This window comes from Apus apus, chromosome 4, assembly GCF_020740795.1.
Source record: "Apus apus isolate bApuApu2 chromosome 4, bApuApu2.pri.cur, whole genome shotgun sequence".
Lineage (NCBI taxonomy): Eukaryota > Metazoa > Chordata > Aves > Apodiformes > Apodidae > Apus > Apus apus.
Genome location: NC_067285.1, coordinates 24,367,711 through 24,388,857, shown reverse-complemented (window position 1 = coordinate 24,388,857; position 21,147 = coordinate 24,367,711). Strand labels below are relative to the sequence as shown.

At 36.1% G+C, this 21,147-nt stretch overlaps 1 protein-coding gene across 4 annotated transcripts in view; it reads left to right on the top strand.

The window, feature by feature from the left end:
- The window catches only part of POLR3A (RNA polymerase III subunit A), a 37,934-nt gene extending 23,375 nt beyond the window's left edge, over positions 1 to 14,559 (top strand). For all 4 annotated transcript variants that reach the window (XM_051616777.1, XM_051616775.1, XM_051616774.1 and 1 more), the window contains 10 exons: positions 3,016 to 3,102; positions 3,188 to 3,270; positions 5,066 to 5,236; positions 5,798 to 5,891; positions 5,994 to 6,086; positions 6,504 to 6,668; positions 7,323 to 7,487; positions 7,801 to 7,932; positions 9,204 to 9,336; positions 12,947 to 14,559. In XM_051616777.1, coding sequence (XP_051472737.1) covers positions 3,016 to 3,102; positions 3,188 to 3,270; positions 5,066 to 5,236; positions 5,798 to 5,891; positions 5,994 to 6,086; positions 6,504 to 6,668; positions 7,323 to 7,487; positions 7,801 to 7,932; positions 9,204 to 9,336; positions 12,947 to 13,095 — 1,272 coding nt within the window. In that variant the 3' untranslated portion in view covers positions 13,096 to 14,559. The remainder of the gene's footprint in view (positions 1 to 3,015; positions 3,103 to 3,187; positions 3,271 to 5,065; positions 5,237 to 5,797; positions 5,892 to 5,993; positions 6,087 to 6,503; positions 6,669 to 7,322; positions 7,488 to 7,800; positions 7,933 to 9,203; positions 9,337 to 12,946) is intronic.
- Positions 14,560 to 21,147: the final 6,588 nt, after the last annotated feature.

Sequence of the window (21,147 nt, the reverse complement as noted above, 5' to 3'; positions counted from 1 at the left end):
TTGCCCAGGAAAGAGTATGTCTAAATAGCTTTTTTTCAAAAAGACTAGTATTCTTTCTGCCTGCACTCTGCCTTCTTTGGAGGAAATTCAACTGATGAAGAAACAGATTGTTGGCTGGCTCAGTGTCAGTTGTGTTAACTTTGTAATATATTTGAGTATATTAAGGTACATTAATTCTTAGTTTTCTTATTGAAATTGGGAAAATCTTTAGACACCCTCACAATTGAAAAAAAAAAAAATTTGTTTTTTTGACGATGATAAAGTAGGATACAAACATGGCAAGGGCTCAGCACACAGCCAGTTGTTGCTGATGTATGTAGAGCGGACCTAATGGATTCGCCTGGACTTGAATGGATTGTTGCTGAATCTTGTGGGATTGTCTGTACAACTCTGCATTCTGTGCACTTAACTGTGAGGATGCTTTGATTAGCAGTGTTTCATGTATGTAAATGATAGCACTAGTGATGCAAACACCTGAGTGACCAGGCTTTATACCCTGAACCACTATTTTGATTAAACATTGGCTCTGTAGGAGCTGACAAGACCCATGTTGAGCCAGAGCTTACAGAGTCAGTGTGGTGCCTTTTTGTTAAACAGGTCCAGACTAAAAGGCTCTATAGGTTTAGATTATGTGAAACAACCTGTGATTTCGTGAGCTTGCTGTGTAAGTTATAAGCTGTGCTGACAGAGAACAGTGTTGCACTGTAGATAACTCCGTAGAGGCAGATGGGCTCAGAAAAGAGTGAGATATGTTTTCTTTATATTTGTAGCATAAATTGGTCCATGGTTTGGGTAAGCCGCCAATTGAAAGGAACAGGTTGTTTCCTAACAGTCAATTGAAAATTGAAAGGAATAGGTAGTTTCCTCATACAGTTCTTGTGCATGAATAAAACTTCAGACAATGAAAAATACATCTCTTCAGAGATTTATCACTTTTTATTTTTTTGTTCTAGTGCATGGAAATAATGTATCACTTGAGTACCTTAATTTTCAGTTCACAATTATGTGATTGATACAACTGATTTAGTATGCTGGAGGGTGTTTTTCACATATTTTGGTGCTCAGGGACTGAAAAAGGGGAAAAGTTGACAATCAATAGATTGCCAGAATGTTATTTGCAGTCCTGTGCTGTTTGCGTGTTAAATCTGCCTTTTCTCCATATGACCATGACTAAATCTTCAGTATGACAACTTTTTCTGCTGTGTTTATGGTGGTGTGCTTATTGCTGTCCCCAGGCTTTATGTGAGTAGGTGAAAACGTAAAATAACTTAGTCTAAAGTGTTCTGGAGAGAGGAATTTAGTGTTACACCTTCTGCCTTCTTCCCCTTCCGCTCCTGCCTTCCTGCTCCGCCACAAAAGAAACATTTTCCAAGTTAGAATTACTTTTAGAATCTCTCCGTAGTAGTTTTTTTTTTTTCTATAGATCAAATGTTTTGGGTGATTTTCAAGTCCTGCAATATTCCTTTTTTAATGCACCTGTAGTAAAAAATTGACTTTTCTAATACCACGTTATTACTTAGATAATTTTATTTCCTATAATAAGTGTCATTTTATTTAAAAAATTCAGTCAGAAACCTTTAAAATAGCAACACAATAATAAAATTATTAGAATATTGATATTATTAGACATTAGAATATATATAAATTGTGGTAATAAAATTAGTAAACATTGTAAGAAATAATTAATATTACTTACTGCAGGGCCAAAGTGGCAGAAAGATATTAATGTATCCCTGTCATCCAAATGGGGGAACAACTTCAAGCATCTGTGCCAGCAGCACACTTGGCATTGGTTCTTTCATTTGAACTTTGTTCTAGGATTGACAGAAAGTAATACAGTGTTAGAATGTACCTTGAATACCAGTAAAAATGTTGTTGTTTTGAGAATCTGAAGATTCTATCAGGATGTAATAGAAGTGTTTTGATAACGATTCATTCAGTTAAGGAAAAAAAAAGACAAGTAATTTTCCATGCCTGGCTACTGCAGTGGTTGGAAGGAGTCCAGTACTGAGTGAAGAAGACGTGATATTATAAAGCTATCATCCTGTTTGTCAGACAGGACTAATGGAGTGGAAAGGGTATAAAATTACTCCAGAAACTGAAATGTTCACGCCTCCACAGAGGCTTTCTTAAATCAATCTACTTTTTGAAGTAGATGGGAAAGATTTCCTCTTTTTGTTTTGATTTTGATAAGCCTGACTTGCTCCGAGTCCTTGTATTTCATGTTTTCTAGTGTATGTAAATGCATCCAAAGCCTGGTGCCCAGATTATATTTCATAGAAATGTTGGAGGTTTTTCTTAGTGTTTATGTTCTTGTAAAGAGTAATAGAACTATTTCTGGGTAAAACTGGTAAGAGTGAAAGGCTCAGGTTATACTACACATTAAGTGCGATTATCTACAAGATGTCTCCATAGCATAGAGAAGTTATTTGAACTATTTTGGGTAGAGACTAACCTGTATAGGCCATTTTGAGGGTTTTTTTCCCATAAAATAAAGTACTTCTTGAATCTTTGAAATCTGTACAGCAAATATCCTTGGTATATTTCCTCACTTGCCACAGCCTTCCTACTTCCACTTATTTTAAATACTGAGAAATTGGTGAGAATGTGTTTGTGTCAGGATACAGAGAAAACAAAAATTTTGAGCATCTTTGGATTTTTTTTTTTTTATGGTAAATCAGTTTCAATAAGTGATAGGTAGGAAGGAAGGATCAACTGAAGTCATCTTTCAAATTTTCAGTGTGTGCTCAGGAAGGATGCTTTTATTCAGCACGAACCATATTCCTTATGTACTGCTACTAATTTGTGGTGATACAAGAGTGAATCTGGTTTGCTAAATTCTAGTTTATGTGCGTGTGTCCAAGTTTTTTTGTTCTTATCTTCATATTGTGGATTGTTAATTTGTTATTGTAAATATTCTATTTGGAGCTCTAAACTCTAAGCAAATAACTTACTGCTGAAAATTTAAATATTAAGGCTGTGTCTTTGCTTACTGTTGTTTTAATGTCATTTCAGGAAATTAAAAAATTCATCAAAGGTGTTTCTGAGAAGATAAAAAAAACTAGGGACAAGTATGGCATTAATGACAATGGTACAACAGAGGTAAATAATTTCAATGGGGTAATTATGTAGTTATTTTAAATCTTCATAAGCTATTGCATTTCCAACTGTTCTCTTCTCTTTTCAGCCACGAGTTTTATATCAGTTGGATAGGATTACTCCAACACAACTAGAAAAGTTTCTAGAGACTTGTAGGGACAAATACATGAGGTGAGTGTTTAGCTTCTTATTTTCTCTCATTTTATTCCAACTGCCCCTAATTGCTTTGTTTGCAATCCAGGTGTGTGTTTTGCTGTTTTACTGTGTGAATGTTGTTTCTGTTGTGAATGCAATACAGATTATGGAAGTTTCCCTCAATGATAGAAACATAGGAAGGCAAAGGTAGAATGCAAAAAAAAAAAAAAAGCATCTACAGGTCGGCTTGTTAAGGCAGACACGTTGCCTTCCTCACTCTCTTGCAGATGGTTCCAAATCTGCAAAATAATGTCTGAATAAACTAGTTCCAAATTCACATCAATCTTGATCTACACAGTCTGTAAATGCTTTGTGCTTACAAATTCTTTCATCTGTTACGACTTTGTAGGAGTCCTTTGTTTGTTAATTTTGGTGTCTTAACAAGATAGTGATGGTGTGGATTTTTGTATCTCTTTATTATCCATCCAGAGTTGTTTCACTGACTTAGACTGCTTGGATTTGTTCATTGGCATGCAGCCATTGATGACATCTGCTTTCTGGCCTCTCGCTCACCTGCATTAATTGTTTACTAATATTTTTCTAGAAGATTCATGTATGTGTTCAGTTCTTACCATAATTATTCTAAAGCAACTACCAGTTTTTTGCTTTCAGTTATTAGGATTATTTGCTTACTTTTGTCTGAAGTGTTCTTAAACATGGCTTGTCTATTTTACTGTGGTAGGTTGTTTTAGCATTCTATGTTATTTATGCTGATCTGACAACTGAGAAGGGGTGCCCTTAGAAAGGATCTAACTGCTATGATGATTGTTTTTGTTTTATAGACTATTGTCATTTTACCAGGAGAAGTCTGTCAGCTAGGATTTCCATAATTTTTGGGGAGATATGACATGAATGTGAAAAGATCTCCAAATAATAGTGAAAACAATAATGTCTACTTAAATCATTTTTATAGTCACCCTGAATTAATTCTTTAGATGTTACAGGCTAAATCATTATTAGCACTTTAACTTGGCAAGATCTCGTAAAGGAAAAGGCAAGATGCTGCTACCAGTTAGTTAGATTGATTTAGGAAGCAGTGTTGTGCCTGAGTTCAGAGGTTCTACTTTCTCTAGGAAAGCAGATCATATTTTAGTCTGTGTAAGCTGAAGAATGCAAACTGCAGGATCTCAACAAAATTGTAGGTGAGAATGTAAACCATCCCTCATGTCTCATATTGAGGTCATGTAGTATAGTGGTCTTCATTTTTTGCCCTGTAAGGACATCCAGTTCTCAAAGTACATAAATTTTAGAAAGAGGCAAATGCAGAAATGAACCCATTCAATGTGTAAGTTGAAGGGAGCGTAGGTCATCAGTATAGGGCTTTTGAATAAGATGAAGGCATTAATATTTGGATTTTGTTCTGATTAAAAAGTGAACTGTGTAATAATTTCTTAAAGAAGCCTTAATAAAATTCTCTCTTGCTGAAATATATAAAGGGAGTTTTGGAAACGTTGGGGGATTTCCTTGAATGGGGTATCCTGAATCTACTGCTGGATGCTTAGGAGGAGGAGAAGACTTTTTTTTCTGTTATGGATGTTATACTGGATCTGTGGAAACCCTGTATGATAGGACATCCTCTTGCCTTTGTTCAAGATCAGTGTCATGAATATTGGTGACTTTAAAGCTCTCTCCTGTTCATTTATTAAAAAAAAATAAAAAATAAAAAATCAGGTTCTTGTTTATCTGCCAGAATAGTTTGCTTGCCTAGGTTTTTATGCTTTCTTGAGCTCTGTGTCTCTTTCTTTTTTTAATGAGATAATTTCCTTATCAGGGCACAGATGGAGCCTGGTTCTGCAGTAGGAGCTCTTTGTGCACAGAGTATTGGTGAGCCTGGCACACAGATGACTCTGAAGACTTTCCATTTTGCTGGTGTTGCTTCGATGAACATTACTTTGGGTGTGCCAAGAATCAAAGAAATCATTAATGCTTCAAAGGCAATTAGGTACTAACATTGTTTTGGTTTTTCCATTTGCTTAAGTGAAACCTGATTGCAATGTGTGACAGCAGTTCCCTGCTCTCAGTAATACACTACACAGCACTCAATTCATGGAATACCCAAACAAGAAAAACCTGATGTCTTTCCGACTAAGTAATACTTAAGGCCAAAGAAGAGACAAGTTTTATTTTTCTGAAAATCAAATGAGGTAGAGCGATTATCTATTAATTTCAGTATTCCATTAGGTGTCTCATATATATTGTGAAACTTCATAGTGTTTAGCAGTAGTTGAACCATACCTGTTCCTAGGTATCCATGATGCCATATTAAATAATGCTGGAATAGTGCATGCTGTAATCTCTTCTGTGCACATTTATTTTTACCTGTCTGGTGTACATGAATAATAATTTTGTTAATACCTGAGGAAGCTGAAGGTCTCTTATTAGATATTTATTTAGATGATGAGATACATTCTGTAAGGCAAACCGTAATTCAAATAGCCGTATGTAATCTAACTGAACAATTTCCTTACTGTTTTTTTTGTATGTGTGTGTTTATTCTTTGTAGCACCCCTATTATATCAGCACAGTTGGACAAAGATGATGATCCTGATTTTGCCCGTCTGGTTAAAGGAAGAATTGAGAAAACCTTGTTAGGAGAGGTAGGAAAAATTGTATTCTTGCTAATGCTTTAAATGTAAACATTAGCATATTGCACTTTTACCATTTTCACGTGCTAACTATTTACTTCCTATGTCTTAAAGATTTCAGAATATATTGAGGAAGTGTTTCTTCCAGATGATTGTTTCATCCTAGTGAAGCTGTCTTTAGAGCGTATTAGACTACTGAGATTAGAGGTGAGTTGTTATGCAGAGAATAAAATGCCTTGGATAAGTTCCAGTCTGGTCTCAGAAATAGATATCAGACCAGTGGAAGTTAAAAACCAAAGTGAATGAAGGATGTTACATCTGGTTTTTTCCCTTTTTTTCCCTTGTAAAATGGATTATTTTCTTTTCTTTATTCAGAAATAAGAGAGCATGCATTCATTTTGTGTTGTCTTGCTAAATGCAAGCATGCCATTTCTGTTCATTAGTGAACACTTAGGCCTGTACCTTCAGTATAGGATAGTATTTAGTGCAGTTTGTAAGAATAAGGATTTTTGTTTATTTTTCTACGTTCTGCTTTTTCAATAATCTGCTCAAAGACTGCTGTATTTGAACAGATTGATAAATGTTGAGAGAGAACCTGATGTTTGGCTGACTTTTTTGCCACAGGTGAATGCAGAGACTGTGCGTTACTCTATTTGCATATCTAAACTCAGAGTAAAGCCTGGGGATGTTGCTGTCCATGGAGAAGCAGTTGTGTGTGTGACCCCCCGTGAAAACAGCAAGAGTTCAATGTATTATGTATTGCAGTCCCTGAAGGAAGAACTTCCCAAGGTAAAAACAAATGCAGTCTCAGGTTTTTGTGGAAGGTAATCAGTAATAATCATTTGGGGTTCTATAGTGGGAAGACAAAATAATTCTTGTTAATTTGATGAAGATAAACTGAATCTGTAACTCTTAGATTGCCATGTCACTGCTTTACAGCTGAAGCTAAATTTCTGTTACGTATCTTTATAAATAAAATTGAAGTCTTAAGACTTTCCTTTTAAAATTACTGAAGCTTTCAGAGTGCAGCAGTTGAATGAAATAGTTGTCTTTTTCCAGCTGCATCTAGAATTGATTCACGTGTCAGTATAAGGCATTTTTGCAGCTTTTTGTGAGGAGACTGTTTACTTTGAATTTTAAAAATAGCTCTAAGTGAGGCTTATTAGTGTCAGCTGTGTGGAGCTAACAGCATTCAGAGACCTGAGTCTTGAGTGTGAGGAGATCTGGCATAAAATACAAAATGTACATAGTGAGTAAGGTTTATAGGACAGTGTGAATGTCACGTTTGCACTAGTGTAAAAGCAGGAAATCATATGTATTTTTTCACTGAGCATTTACTACAAAGACTGAAGCTTTTAAGTAGATTTGGATGCTGATAACGGTTACCCTTTTGTACTGCATTACTGTACACATCGAAGTGACTAGCTTTTTTGTATTGTAAAGGTTGTAGTGCAAGGTATACCAGAGGTTTCCCGAGCTGTCATTCATATTGATGAACAAAGTGGAAAGGAAAAATACAAGCTTCTAGTTGAAGGTGATAATCTGCGAGCTGTTATGGCTACTCACGGAGTGAAAGGAACAAAAACAACCTCTAACAACACTTATGAGGTAATGTTCAAATGGGTGTTGTGGGTTTTAGCCCATAGCATCTTTATTACAAGTGCTTGTTTGTGCTCAGATGCAGCAGTTGATACATAGTGGAGCCTAATTTCACTGAAAGTTGTCAGAATGCATTAACACAAGAGAATAATTCCACTGGAAGCACTGTTCACTTCAAAGCTTTTCCTATATTTTTAAACTAAGAAATGCAAAAGGATAGTGATGGAAATAGAGTACTATCTGAGCTCAGATATTGTTTGTTCTAGAAGTATACTTGCTCCAAGCATTTGATTCTTCATTGATTTAACAATGTCTTTTGTAGGTAGAGAAGACCCTAGGAATTGAAGCTGCTCGGACAACCATTATCAATGAGATTCAGTATACAATGGTGAATCATGGTATGAGCATTGACAGGAGACATGTTATGTTGCTGTCTGATCTAATGACGTACAAGGTTTGTAGTACAGTTTTGCTAAATGTTACATTGGTCTGCTTATACAAATTAATTTTACCATGTTTGAGAAGGACAGGTGAGCTAGAGAGATGCAAATCACAAGTTTAAAGATTTTTAAGTTGTGCTGACCAAATACTTGTAACTGTATATCAAACAAAATATTTAATTAATATCGTTCTTGGGGGTAGGGGGAGGAGGTCTGTTTTGACTGAGAACAAGTTGATAAAATAAAGTTAGGGAATCCTAACTTTGTATTTGAAATAGGAATCCTAAAAATTGTGGTATGAAAATCAACTGTTTGGGTAACCATGCATGCAATTTAAGGCTTGCTGTGCAGAAAACCTTATGGGGTGTGGTTCATGGCAGCTGCACTGCATGTAAGAGTAGGATAGAGACATTACAAATAGAATCAGATTACATGTAGCATATGAACAGTCTTCCAGGACTTGTTCGTAGAGAATCGTATCTAGTTTTCATTGATTGACTTGTATGCCTTCACATCTGGTATGCTTTATAGATTTGAGTACACTTAGTGAAGTAGCATTTTCCACTTCGCCTGCCAAAGTGCAAGATTTTAATTTGGGTAGAATGGATGAAGGAGTTCTGACTTCTCCCAAAACTGTAGGGCTTTGTTGTACTGAGCTGCAGCAGTTCCCAAGGCTGGCTGTGTGAAGCTGCGACACAATAGTGGACGAGGACATCAGAGTGCAGTGTTTTACACTTGTTGGGCTCCTAGTGTGCATTCTGTTGTCTGTACTTCTGATTTATGCTTCTGTGCGGTGTCTGTTACAATCAGGATGTATGTTAGGGACAGAAGTAAATCTGTTTGGTTTAAAAAACAAATTACTTTTTTTGTTGTTCTTCTTTAGAGTGAAAAAAAGAGGATTTAACATATTCTGTTATCTCCTGGCAGCTGAAACCAGATGTATCAGTAGTCAATAGGCATTAGCTTCAACATTGTACTCACAGACCCCACTAAAGTTTGTAGCTCAGTCTATTAACAGCTTCTGTTCTGTATGAATAATCACTTGTGTTTTATTTAAGTACTGATTACTACCAAACTATTAACCTTCAGAATGTTGAATTGGAAAGCAGTGTATTGTGACAATGCTATATTGTAAATAGTAACCTTTTAAATTGCTACTTATTTCACATGTTTCTTAAAATAAAAACTACCTTTCTGTTGTTCACTTGACTTGCTTCTTTAGCAAATTAAACTGACCTGCAGGCACTATTGTAATAGTCTTTCTTTGGGTTTTTCCATCAATCAGGGTGAAGTGCTGGGCATTACTAGGTTTGGACTGGCAAAAATGAAAGAAAGTGTGTTGATGTTGGCTTCATTTGAAAAGACTGCAGACCATCTATTCGATGCTGCCTACTTTGGGCAGAAGGATTCTGTTTGTGGTAGGTATTGCAAATTCTGTAGTAGTTTATGGTCCTTACCCTAGCATTTGTAAACCTCTTCAGAGCTTTATATTTTTGCCCTTATTAAGCTTTCTCTTGAGCTTGTGTCAATTTTCAGGCCTGAAGCTGATCCTAGAAGTCTGGAGGATGTTTCTCTACTTATAAACTCAGAGATTTTTAAGTCAGTTGGACATTTGTTGTATGTTTCTTAAAGTAGACTTCTAGTAATTTGGTTTTGCCTCTCACCAGATAGCTCACTGCCATACCAAGAAATTTGTCCCACTGTCGGTAGTTCTGTTTTTTCACTTGTGCAAGTTTGTATCTTTAACACTTAAGAGACGATTAAGAAATCTAGGATCCCATTCAATATTCATTTTGTTTTCATTCCTGTATGTCTCAGCAAACGTGAATATCATACTGTACATAATCATTATGTGATTTGTCAGTTGTATCTAGAAATAAGCAGAATGGCAAACTTCTTTTTAGTTAGTTCTAATCTAAATATATAAAAAGTGGGGTTTTTTTAATTAGAAGTCTTATTTCTCAGTATTGCATTCATTAACAGAGCAAAGATCCATGTCCTGAGAAATGTATTTTAAATGTATCTGTCCTTCGGTTTTAAAGTGAAGTTCATTAGCATCTTCTCACAGAATTCAGGAGAGTTTAAAAATACATGTATACATGCTTACAAGTGCATGCATGCACATTTACATGCAGTGAAACAGAATGTTCAAGTAAATAAGTTTTGTCATTCTGTATGTCTTTTAATTTTGCATTTCTGCAATATACTCTCCAAATATTAGAGAGGGGCTTGACCTCCATTCTTCACTGATTTCACTCTGCTTTAAGCTACGTACCTTTTAGAGTAATGTATTAACAAGTCTATCTAGTAGATTAAACAGAGTAAAGGAGAAGTCAAGCAGATTTCACCCTCTTCATCTGTTCATGTAAGGCCTAATGTCCTGGAGCTATGACTGCTCATTTGGAGTTCCTGGGTGCTAATGAAGTATAAAAATATGAATGTATTATGTTAAGGTTTACTAGTTTATATATATTTCTAGGTGGTCTTAGAAAATGTATATTTGCTGAATAGCTTTAATCTGTTAGAAGCTTTTTTGTTACTAGTTTGTGTTTTAAGAGCTCTATCATTTTTGGGCTGTCCAGCATTCTGTGTGAGAGGGCTTTCCTTGCTCTTTTTAAGTTGTTACTTGCCCATGATTAAAGCATAGATCCTATGGGAGCCTGATTCCATCCTGGACAGTAAGGAAAAGAAAATGTTTTCTCAGAATCCCCTCTGAGCTTTTAAAATCTTGTTTTCAATAATATGGCAACCGACAATCTTTTCATGTTGCCTTTTCTATAATGTTGTAGTTCAAATAAGGAAATGGAATGGGCAAACCAGAAAACTGTTGTCTGTCTTCCAAAACTGAAGAGATGATACTGGCTTGCTTGTATGAAAATGCTGTGCCGCTGCTTGACCTGATATCACTAGTTATCTCTTTGGATTGCTATGAAAGGAGACTCTTACACGCTCATGGTTCTGTATCTCCAGAGAAGGAAAAAATTAACAGAAGTTGCCAAGAAAAATGAGTGTGTACCCAAAATCAACTGTCAGTTCTGAACTGAATGGCATCTCAAATCAGTGCTTCTCCTGAATGTGTGAGTGTAGTTTTAGACCATGTGGTCTTTGAATCCTTTTTGCCTAGTTAAGATGCTCTTTCCCACTGAGAAAATGGGGAACAGCTGATTCCTGCTTTACCAACATGAAGATAAGCATTTTCTTTTTATAATTGCTCATACTATCTTTCAGTGAGCAGAGTGGGTTGAAGCTAAAACAAGGGAGTGCATTGAGTTCCAGCAGCATTCACTGAACGCTGGGAGCAGGATTAGAAGCAAGTGCTACTATCTGCAAGCCATGGGTTAGAGGTGTAGTTGGTTTACCTCTCTGTTGCCTTTCCAAAGAGTAGCCAACAGCACTCATTTCTCATTTAAAAGAGTGGAACTGACAGCTACAGATTGCTGTTGCAATGTTCATTTATAAAGAAGTGGTCTGGAAGGGAAGTGCCAAATACAAGCTCTGCGATACGAGCAGTACAACTGGCTTTGTCTCTGCCTAGCTTCTTGTAGCTGAAAGTGAGAGCAGCAGTACACAGCTGTCAGCCGGATGTTTGGGTCTGCCATAGGTTATAACTGGTAGAGTTAGGAGACATAGTAGCACATGAGGAGTCTTGGAGGGTCATTAGAGCAAAGCATGCTGTCCTGACAGTTCTTCTCCTGTCAACATCATCGTTCTCTTCACCTGTCCAGTATGATTGTCACTGGCTTCTAGTATATATTCGTCTGAGCAGATCTGTAACATACACCTGGTTGTTACAGTGGCATGTTCTAGCCAAACATTTCTAGTTATACATGACTGCTGTCCCACACTGCAGACAATTACCTTGTCCATGAGGCAAAGGGGAGGTGGGGCAGAAGGACTTCTGGTTGTATACATGGAAGTACTACAAGGAAGAAGGATTCCCAAAATCTAAATGCAGTTTGTGGTTCAGAGTTTGGCTCAGCTTGAGAGATTATTGTGCAAAGCCAGGTAAATTTTCATCTGCTAGATGAGAGAAAGGTATTTCCTTTATCCATTCTAATGTGCATGCTGTAGGGGTCTAAATAGACATAAATATATATACATAAATATAGTAGGTGACTCCTAAGATTCTATTTTTAAGTGCACAATGTTGGAAAATATGTAGTAGAAATACAGCAATGGTCTAGGAGCCAAAATACAGAATCTTCATTCATGTACATTTAAATTACTAATGACAACTTGCCAGAATTTTAAGCAAATCAATTTTCATCCTTTGTGTATTCAAAGGTACTGTTATTTATTGTTATTTTATTGAATGTTTATGTGAAGGACAGGATTCTTAGACTCCTGAGAATGTGCTAAAGTGCCATTTGGATCATAACAGTATGCTGAGAAAAAAAAACCCACTTATATCTGATAGGTTGCTTTTAATGTGGAACATTCTCTGGAAAAGTTGTAGACATCATCAGATGCGGAATAAAAATGTCAGCATGTTGGTGTGATAAATATTATGGCTATCAAAAATAACTGATAGATGAAATCTTTAAATTCAGAATAAGCACTTTCTGAATTACGAACAAAACCGGGATTGTGGTATAGCTGACATAGTCAGTATGCTTCTTTCCCTGGGAAATTGCAGGGGTTTCAAGGGAACTTGGCAACATTTGATGGAATCTTAGCACTGAGTCAGAGAATGAATATAAAGTAACTTTGCTTTGCATCTTCTACTATTGGCATTGAGTGGGATGTGTCTTCTCAGAAAACAGACTTTCTGAAGCTCTTTCATAGCTACAGAAGGTGTTTAGGTTAGGATAAATTTTTCCTGTCTAGAATTTAAATAACACAGAGGAAATAACATACTGCTCTGATGACCATAATATTTCACTTTATCTACTGAAGAGACATTGGTCTTATCACGTGAAGTTGAAGGAGATTTGATAGGCAATGTATACAGAATGGGCAAATGAAAATATTTTTGTAAATCCTTACACTTCAGATATTCAACATGTTTCCTTTTCTTTTTTTTCCTAGGTGTTTCTGAGTGCATAATCATGGGAATTCCCATGAATATTGGAACAGGACTTTTTAAACTGTTGCACAAAGCAGACAAAGAATCAACCCCTCCTAGGAGGCCCCTGATATTTGATAATAATGAATTTCATATTCCTATTGTTACATAGTGTTTGGACATAATACAATATAGCAAAACAATAAAATATCAAGAAGACATTTAAATGAAGAAATGTGTATTGTCAGTTCTGTGTGTCTCAATAACTGAGTTGGTAAGTGAAATATTATTAAAAGCATTGCTCACTTGTTTACCACATGTTGTTAGTACAGACCCCCCAAAGGAGAGTCTTCTCTGCACCAGACAGTGGAAATGAAGTGGATTTCAGATTATATTTTGCTTTTCATGTGCTAGAATTAGACCTTTGTGTTAATTTTAATGGGTGGAAGTTGTTACTAACTCAGTATTACACACATATAGTCAGATTTAATTAAAAAAAGAAGAACTAACTGCAAGAGAGCTGCATGCTTGGATAGAGTGTATTTGGAAATTGCCTTTCAACAGGAGCTGCGGAGGTCAGTTTATAGCTGCTAAGAACAGACTTCAGAAATCTAGAACTGGGTCTCTGACTAATTCATACTGAGTTAAACGTCAGGAGCGCTATTGGAAATGTAGGAAATACTTGCTCTGTTTCATGTGGGTTTTTTAATGGGTTTTCTTTTATTCCAAGTTATTACCCAATGAATTATTTTCCTCCCCAGGACTTTGCTTTGGGATGTACCTGCAAGAAACTGCAGGTTATAAAGCTGTTGCTAAGCTTTCAGAAGGCTGTTTTTGTAATTTGTCATGTTCTTACTAGCTTTTCATATTGTAGCAGCTGTTATACTGCTGGAATCTGTAAATAACAGCAGTGTTAGTTTTAGGAAGATTTCATAATTGACCAGGATCATGTCAACAACCTAGTTTTATTTTAATACGTAAAGTGGAAATAGAAAGGGCTGTTTTCAAGAATTGCCACTAAATAATTTTTAAGTCTTTTTATTTTTAGCTCACTACAACTGTTTTCAGAATGAATATAAGTTGTAAATTATTTCTGTGTAGTATTAAATTTCTTTGGGTGCAAAGGAAAGGAGGTATCTCAGTGTTTTCTTGTCAGCAGTGTTTAGATATTTGCTGTGCTTATACCATGGGCCAAGGCTGGAGAGAAACAAAATAGAGAGTAAAGCTGAAGTTGTGCACTTGTGAAGTAAAAGCAGGCTGTGGAATGATCTAGCATTTGAAATTGAATGGGTTTGTGCTGCAGTTTGTCTTTATGTAGCAACTGAAAGAAATGTGTAAGGCTGCATTCAAAGAATGTATTTATGTTGGTTTAAGTCTTAAGGTGCCACTGTTTATTTTTTTTTTTTTTAATAATCCTCCATACAGGGAAGACCTGATGTAAAATTCAACAAACTGTTCTTAAATTATTTTGTATTTTCAGTGTGATAGTAAGATACACTGTTTCCTAGAATTTGGCAGGATGAAGACTGAGAATGTGTTGTGTTTGGTAACTGCTCTAGAAGCCATATATATTTTGATATCTCCCTTTTAACAACAGAAATTGCAGAATAAATTAGAGTTTACTTTGTGATCTCAATGAGATGGCCACTTACTGATTTGTCTGTATAGAAGTCTATCTATTTCTTTTAAAGATGTAAGTGTAAGATGGGTAGGGACCACATGGGTAGAGAACTGAAACCTTTCCTATGGATAAGTACTTCATTTTACCATGGGAAAATCTACTAAAAGTGCTTGCTATTTTTGTGAATAAATATTCTTCTGAAGATGAAAATGGGTGGAGTTGTATTGGAATGACTAAACACCTTTTTTTGGTTTTTTAAATTTTGTTGTAAATATAGTGAAATGCAGCTATTTAAATTGTTGTTCTACTCTATCGTTTGTATTAAAGTATTCAGTAAATTACATCTGTTTATCATTGTCTTTAGTATGACAAAAAGAGGCAGAGAAAAGAAAATATAAACCTGTTATTTATTGATGCATTATATTTGTGTATAATTAATTTATGAATGACCTAACATCCTTCTCCTTTACTGCTTAGTTATTAAACAGTTGAGAATCATTGAGCTTACATCTCAGGTATTTACAAGCTAAATTAATATGTAACATCAAACTTGTCTTGCTTCAATTAAATATAAATTCAAAAATATGTGCTGTGTAAGTATTTCAGTCAACCAGATGATTTACCAGAGCACTCTGAATTAGTCATTATTGTTTAAGATTTCTGTATAGTCAGTAAACAAATTATCTGCTGGATTTCACTCACTAGCAGCTTTTTTAAGAGTCAGTTTTAATGGTCAAAAAAATGAAACTTCGGATATTTCTTAATGTACATGTTTATTAATTTTCTTATCTTCAGTGCAGATTTCACGTTTTAAAAATAAAACTTTTGCTCATTTTCCTCTTTGTTTAATTACTGTGCTAATTGAAATTAAATACCAAGTTAGCTGTACGTTTTCAAGAAAGAATTTCTGAAAAATTGTTAGATATCAGTAGAAGACCTAAGACAACATCCCAGACAGCATCATTGTTTCATTTACCATGTCTCAGAATTGTTTCTGTACTTACAGTAAAAACACTTGTGAAGTTCATGCTATAATATGTAGCCATTAGGTTATGTGAACAACTAGGGACTGTAGTTCAAATTTGATCACCAGATGGCCTTAAAATTATAAACATTGTCCAGCTTCTGGAGAACATAGGTGTTGAATCTGGAATAGCAGGGTTGCTGAAGAATCTCAACTATGAACTGCAGAGCCAATGGTGCAGCAGCAAGGCCAGCTGCTGGCAGGTGGCTTGAGATGGGAACCCTGATTCCTTTCGGTACTGTTAATGGCATATTTTTAAGGAAGAAAGAACTGGCTACCAAAATTCGCTGTTAATTGTGAATATCCATATCATGAGTTCTAATTTTCTCCATGCCCTTAATCTGGTTTAAAACATATGTAAACTTTCCTTAATTATAAGGCTTAGGAACTCCTTGATAAGTTGTGATTTATCAACTGATCATCAATTCTATTTATTTATTTTTCTCAGTGAGTTGTACTGAAAATACTCCTTTACTATGTGACTTGCACTAAAACTTCAAACCAGCTTTCATCCTAATTTCAAGTAAATGGCAAAGCAGATACATTGTTAATTTGTTTTCTTTCAAGATTAGTGGTTCTGCATTTTATTTGCAGTGGGTAAAAAAACCCGAACAACTTTCTATCCGCTTTTCTTTCTGCCTAACAATAGGAGTGGCTGAATGATTACTTCTAAAATCTTACAGTAGGAAGTTGAAAATGAAGGGAGCTTCTGTATCTCTCTGTGTCCTAAGAAAAAAGAAAAAAAACCAACCAACCAAAAAAAGTAATTAAAAACTATCTTTGGTCCTTCAGATTGGAACAAAATGTTTCCAAATTTGCAGATGATACCAAGTGGAGTGGGGAAGTAGACACTTCAGCTGGGAGAGCCACCCTTCTTGAAGAGTAGACCAACAAGAACCTCATGAAGTTCAACAAAGACAAATATAAGATCTTGCGCTTGGGAAAACATAACCCAGGAGTACAGCACAGGCTGTGATCTCCCTGGCTGGTGAGGAGCTCTGAGGAAAGAGACCTGGTGGACAACTAGCTCAATATGAGGGAACAGTGTGCTGCAGTGGCCAAGAAAGTCAACAGGATGCTGGGCTGCATCAACAAGGGCATCACCAGCAGCAATAAAGAAGTCATCATCCCATTCTAACCAGCAGTGGAACACTTTTACTGTTCTTTCCCCCTAATATTTGTATTTGATAGGAAGAATACTTAAGGTGGAAGAAGTATGGAGGCGAAAATTGTAGTTAAATGTATTAGTATAGTAATAAGCAGAGAGCTTTTTTTAAAAGGCACTTAATTAGAAAAAAAAAGTAATAAAAGTATTTTCTTAATATGTTTATCAGGAAACTACACATATTCCTTATCTGCAGAGAGATAAGAAAATGGAAGCATGTGCTATCTAGATTTCCTGTTGTGAATATGGGAAGCTGGGAATAAATCTAGAACTGTGCTGCTTCGGCCCATAACTTGAAGAAATTTAGTATGGAGGGCTATTTCTTTTTTTCCTTTATCTATGATTTAATAATAAAAAAAGCAAGTTAGTGAAAAACAAAGAAAGTGAATGAATGCTGTATTTTATAAGTTGACTAAAAATAGGATAAAATTTTGTTCCTTCAGGACAAATACTCCTTGGTGTTGGACCACTTATCACTTTCAGTATAAGCTGAAGGGAACCACTGCAACAGGTAATGACTGACATGTCTTTAGAAGCTCATAGCAAACAGGAGAAATAAATTTTCCTAGTGTCTGCATATTTGCCTAAATTGTTCTGTGACTATAACTGAGGAACGTTGTATCTTCAAAATGGTTACCTAAACCTATGTATTCAGACCTAGAAAAATCTGTCAGTAATTAGATATGTGGATGAAAATACAAAAAAATTGGCCTGTGTTTTATATTCTCCAAGAACAGAAAAACTAAATAGGATCAAATTAGACAATGTATTATTTCAATGCACAAACATCTGGCAGGTGAATGTGATTACAGTATTGATATAAATGCATAGCAAACTTATCTCAAGGAATAAATACCAGTATTTCATAGGACAATCTGGGAGACTAAAAACGAACCAACCCTACTCCTTTTGTATGTCAGTGCTTGTGAAAATGAATTAAGTTTTCCTGTAACTGATAAAACTTTTAAAGCATTCCTTCCAACGAAATTGGATCATATAATTATCCTCCACTAGAGAGCAGCGTTTTGTTTTGGGAAAAGATGTGTTTGGGTAGCAATTCTTCATTTTTGAATTAAATGTTCTAGCAATATCAGGGCTGAAATACAATTACGAGAAGGAAGGTTACCTGTTAAAATATTGTATATAAGGAAGAAGATTAAGGGAATTAGTTTTCTTATGAAGGATAAAACAGTTCACATGTTTGTTTATGTATTAATAAGGACTTGCTTATTTTTCCCCTATCTTGCCTAAAAAACTTTAAAAAAATTTTAAAAAAATCAAACAAACAAACAAAAAAAACAACTAAGAAACAATAAAAACACCACCAATGAAACAGTAGTGCTGAATTGAGGGCTGTAGTAATTCCCAATGGAACAGAAAGTTCCTCCTGACAGGTGGGAGAACAGGAATATGGTGGTTTCTGCAGGTGTTGAGGATAAAGGGAGGAATGCTGAAAAAAACAGGGAATGCAAAGATAAGGGGGGGTATGGAAGCACAGTAGAGTAGAAGTAGGTATGTTTTGGGGGGAAGCAGGTGTCAGCTAGGTCAAGTGACACAAAAATATTCATAATCTCTACAGGGAGTTCCAGGAAAATGATGGAAATAGCTGAAAGAAAGGCATGTACTCCTGAGAATTTATATGTTGTCATTTATACTGGAGATTACTGTCACTGGCTGTGGCAACTGACAAATTATCATTTATTTGCTAAATGACTATTAATAATGAGTAACAACTCTGAATTCAGTTAACTTACCTGTTCGGTTATAATACTCTTTCAACCAACTGGACACAATTATACCTCCTTGACTATGGTGATATGCTATAGTTAAGTGTAAAACCTGCTGTGCATGCTGTGTTCTGGTACAGTCCATGTGGAAGATCACATCTGTAATTGGGCTGCAAATAGGAATCTGTCTTTTAGTGTTGATACCTGCAATTAGATCAGAAACATTCCTGGAAAATCTTTATTTGAGAAGTACTGAATAATATCAAAGTCCTGCTTCTGGGTCAAGACACAGAAATTACATCTATTAAATGCCTAGTGTGTGTCTTCCACTAGGTGGGGATTCCACATCTAGGAAGATCAGATTTACTAAAGTTTGAAAAGCAAAGCTGTTCTATATAGATTCTTGTTAAAAAAAAAAACAAACAAACAACTATTTGCATTGAATGTTTGCCATCACAGCGCTATAATCTTGTTGATTTCAAAGCTGGGATAGTGCTGAGGAGTTTTAGTCTGTGGGTAAAAGGATCTGCAGGTGCCTCTGTGGCTTTCATGGTCCACAGAGAGGTGGGGTATGCTATGGGATGTCATAGCAAGTGCTTCTCTCCTCCATGATGGCCCTGTTTTGTCAGTTTGAGATGCTGTTGACTAGAAATGAAGCTGTTGTGAAAGCAGCAGATACCTGATTTATTAACTGCAGGCATTTTCTTCTCATTTTCTTGCAAGTGGGTGTTGGTTGGCTGACTTTCCAATACGTATGGCAATTTTATCTGCTTCACCACTTTTAAATGTTAAATTATGCAGATTATTAAGAGCAAGGGAAATTAATTGCAAAGAAATGCAAAAGCAATAATGAGACTGTGCCAGTAAGCTTTAGGAGTCCTAGAAGGTGCCAGAACTTAAGTATAAGTGAGATTTAAAAGTTATTAAACTTGATTTATTATTCAGGGTGTTGTTAGTTTCTGAAAAGAGCTGGTTATCAGTGAGGTGTGATTCATTCCTGTTAATATTCCTGTGGTATTTCTTTCTTTTCTGTTATTCCATATAGGAGTAACAGTATCAAGTCCCCTTTGCTACAGAATGAAATCTTTCAGCCTGAGAAGTAGGCAGTCACAGATAAGGGATTCTCTGGCACAGCCTCTCTGTTGTCGACTGCTGATTGTCTTTGGAGTGCTGACAATGGCCTTGGCCATATCATGGTGCAGCCTTGAAGCACCAGCTGTGACTTATTGCTGAAGGGCACAGTGGGTAGGGGACCCCTTTCATGCACGCACTGGAAAGAAGGGCACACCTTGCTCCTCAGTCTACTCTAACCCCTCCACTGTTCAAGGTAATGATGGTAAAATGTTTGCAGCATGCATAAGCACCTTGGCAAGCCCACAAGACACACTCATTCACTTATACAAAGATTTTCCAGTAACATCAGAGGCTTCCTTTAAAATTCCATTTCTGAGAAGATATTTAATTCTTCTGACTTGTGTCACTGCTGTGCATTTGCTAGTTCCACTTTACATTTATTTATTTTTCCTTGTCCTTGTTTCTTGCACAGATTCCTTCCTTCTGGGCCTCTAGTGACTTTCACTGCTGGTGACACTGCTTCCCTGCAGCAGTGCTATGCCAACCATACTGTGCCACTGGCTGGCTTCAGCTCAGCCATACAAGGTTACTGGGAGCTTTTGCATGGAGGATAATTAAACCATTCAAGGGAAAAACACTTCCTCAGTACATCTGGATGTGGAAATTCACTGCCATCAAAATTACAATTATAGTCAAATATATTTTGTAAAAAATTACCTTATTATACAAGGGAATGTATTCATACTCTAAACTGAAATGAAAGGCGTCTTTGCTTCCTGTGGCTCTTTCAGCACTAAAAACTGTATTCAGCTTTTTAATTCTCCACTAGTTTTCTCTTCAGCCTGTTTCTGGTCCTTCCCACTTAAGCCGACACCAACATTGTTTTGCTTGCTTGGGTTTGTATGTATTCTTTCCAGAGTAAAAATAAGAAGTGACCATCAGCACATCTTAGAAGGTATTTGGCACATGTAGAACTAGTTAACTGTTGCTGCTGCACATTTTTATGTGGGAAAATATTTAGGCTCTCTGTACTTTCTTATTAAAAACTATTAAATTATAACAGTCTCTCCTTAGCAACATGGTTGTGAGAGGAAATGGCAGAATCATCAAGATGAGAGAAAGGACTGTACTTGTGAAAACTTGCATGCTCTATAGAAGACTTAGCAACTGATATGTACTTGCTTTCCTAGTTTTTTTATTGCCAGGATGTGTGCATTAAAAAATGTGATCAGCATCTGCCATGTACAGTTCTTTTTATTCTTTCATCTAGGCTAGAGGTTGCTGCACTTAAAGTCAGCTGCAAGACAGACATTGTCTTCAGCAGGAAAAGGAGGGGGCAAAGCAGTGAAACTCGTTGCTGCCATTAATAGTCTTGGAGAGGGGAGGGTGGCAGCTCTGAAGATGAGTTGAGGGAAAAAGAAATATAACAGTACAAATAGCCCATGGTAAAAAGGATACTTGGCTTGCCTTGCTTATGAAGTGTATTTATCCTTCATGCAATATTCCTAGCAGAGTTGGAGGATTTTATTTCAGTTATTCTTTTGCACAGTATTTTTATTATTGAATTGAGGCTTAATCCAAGTCCCCTGGAAACCAATTAGAGAACTCTTAAC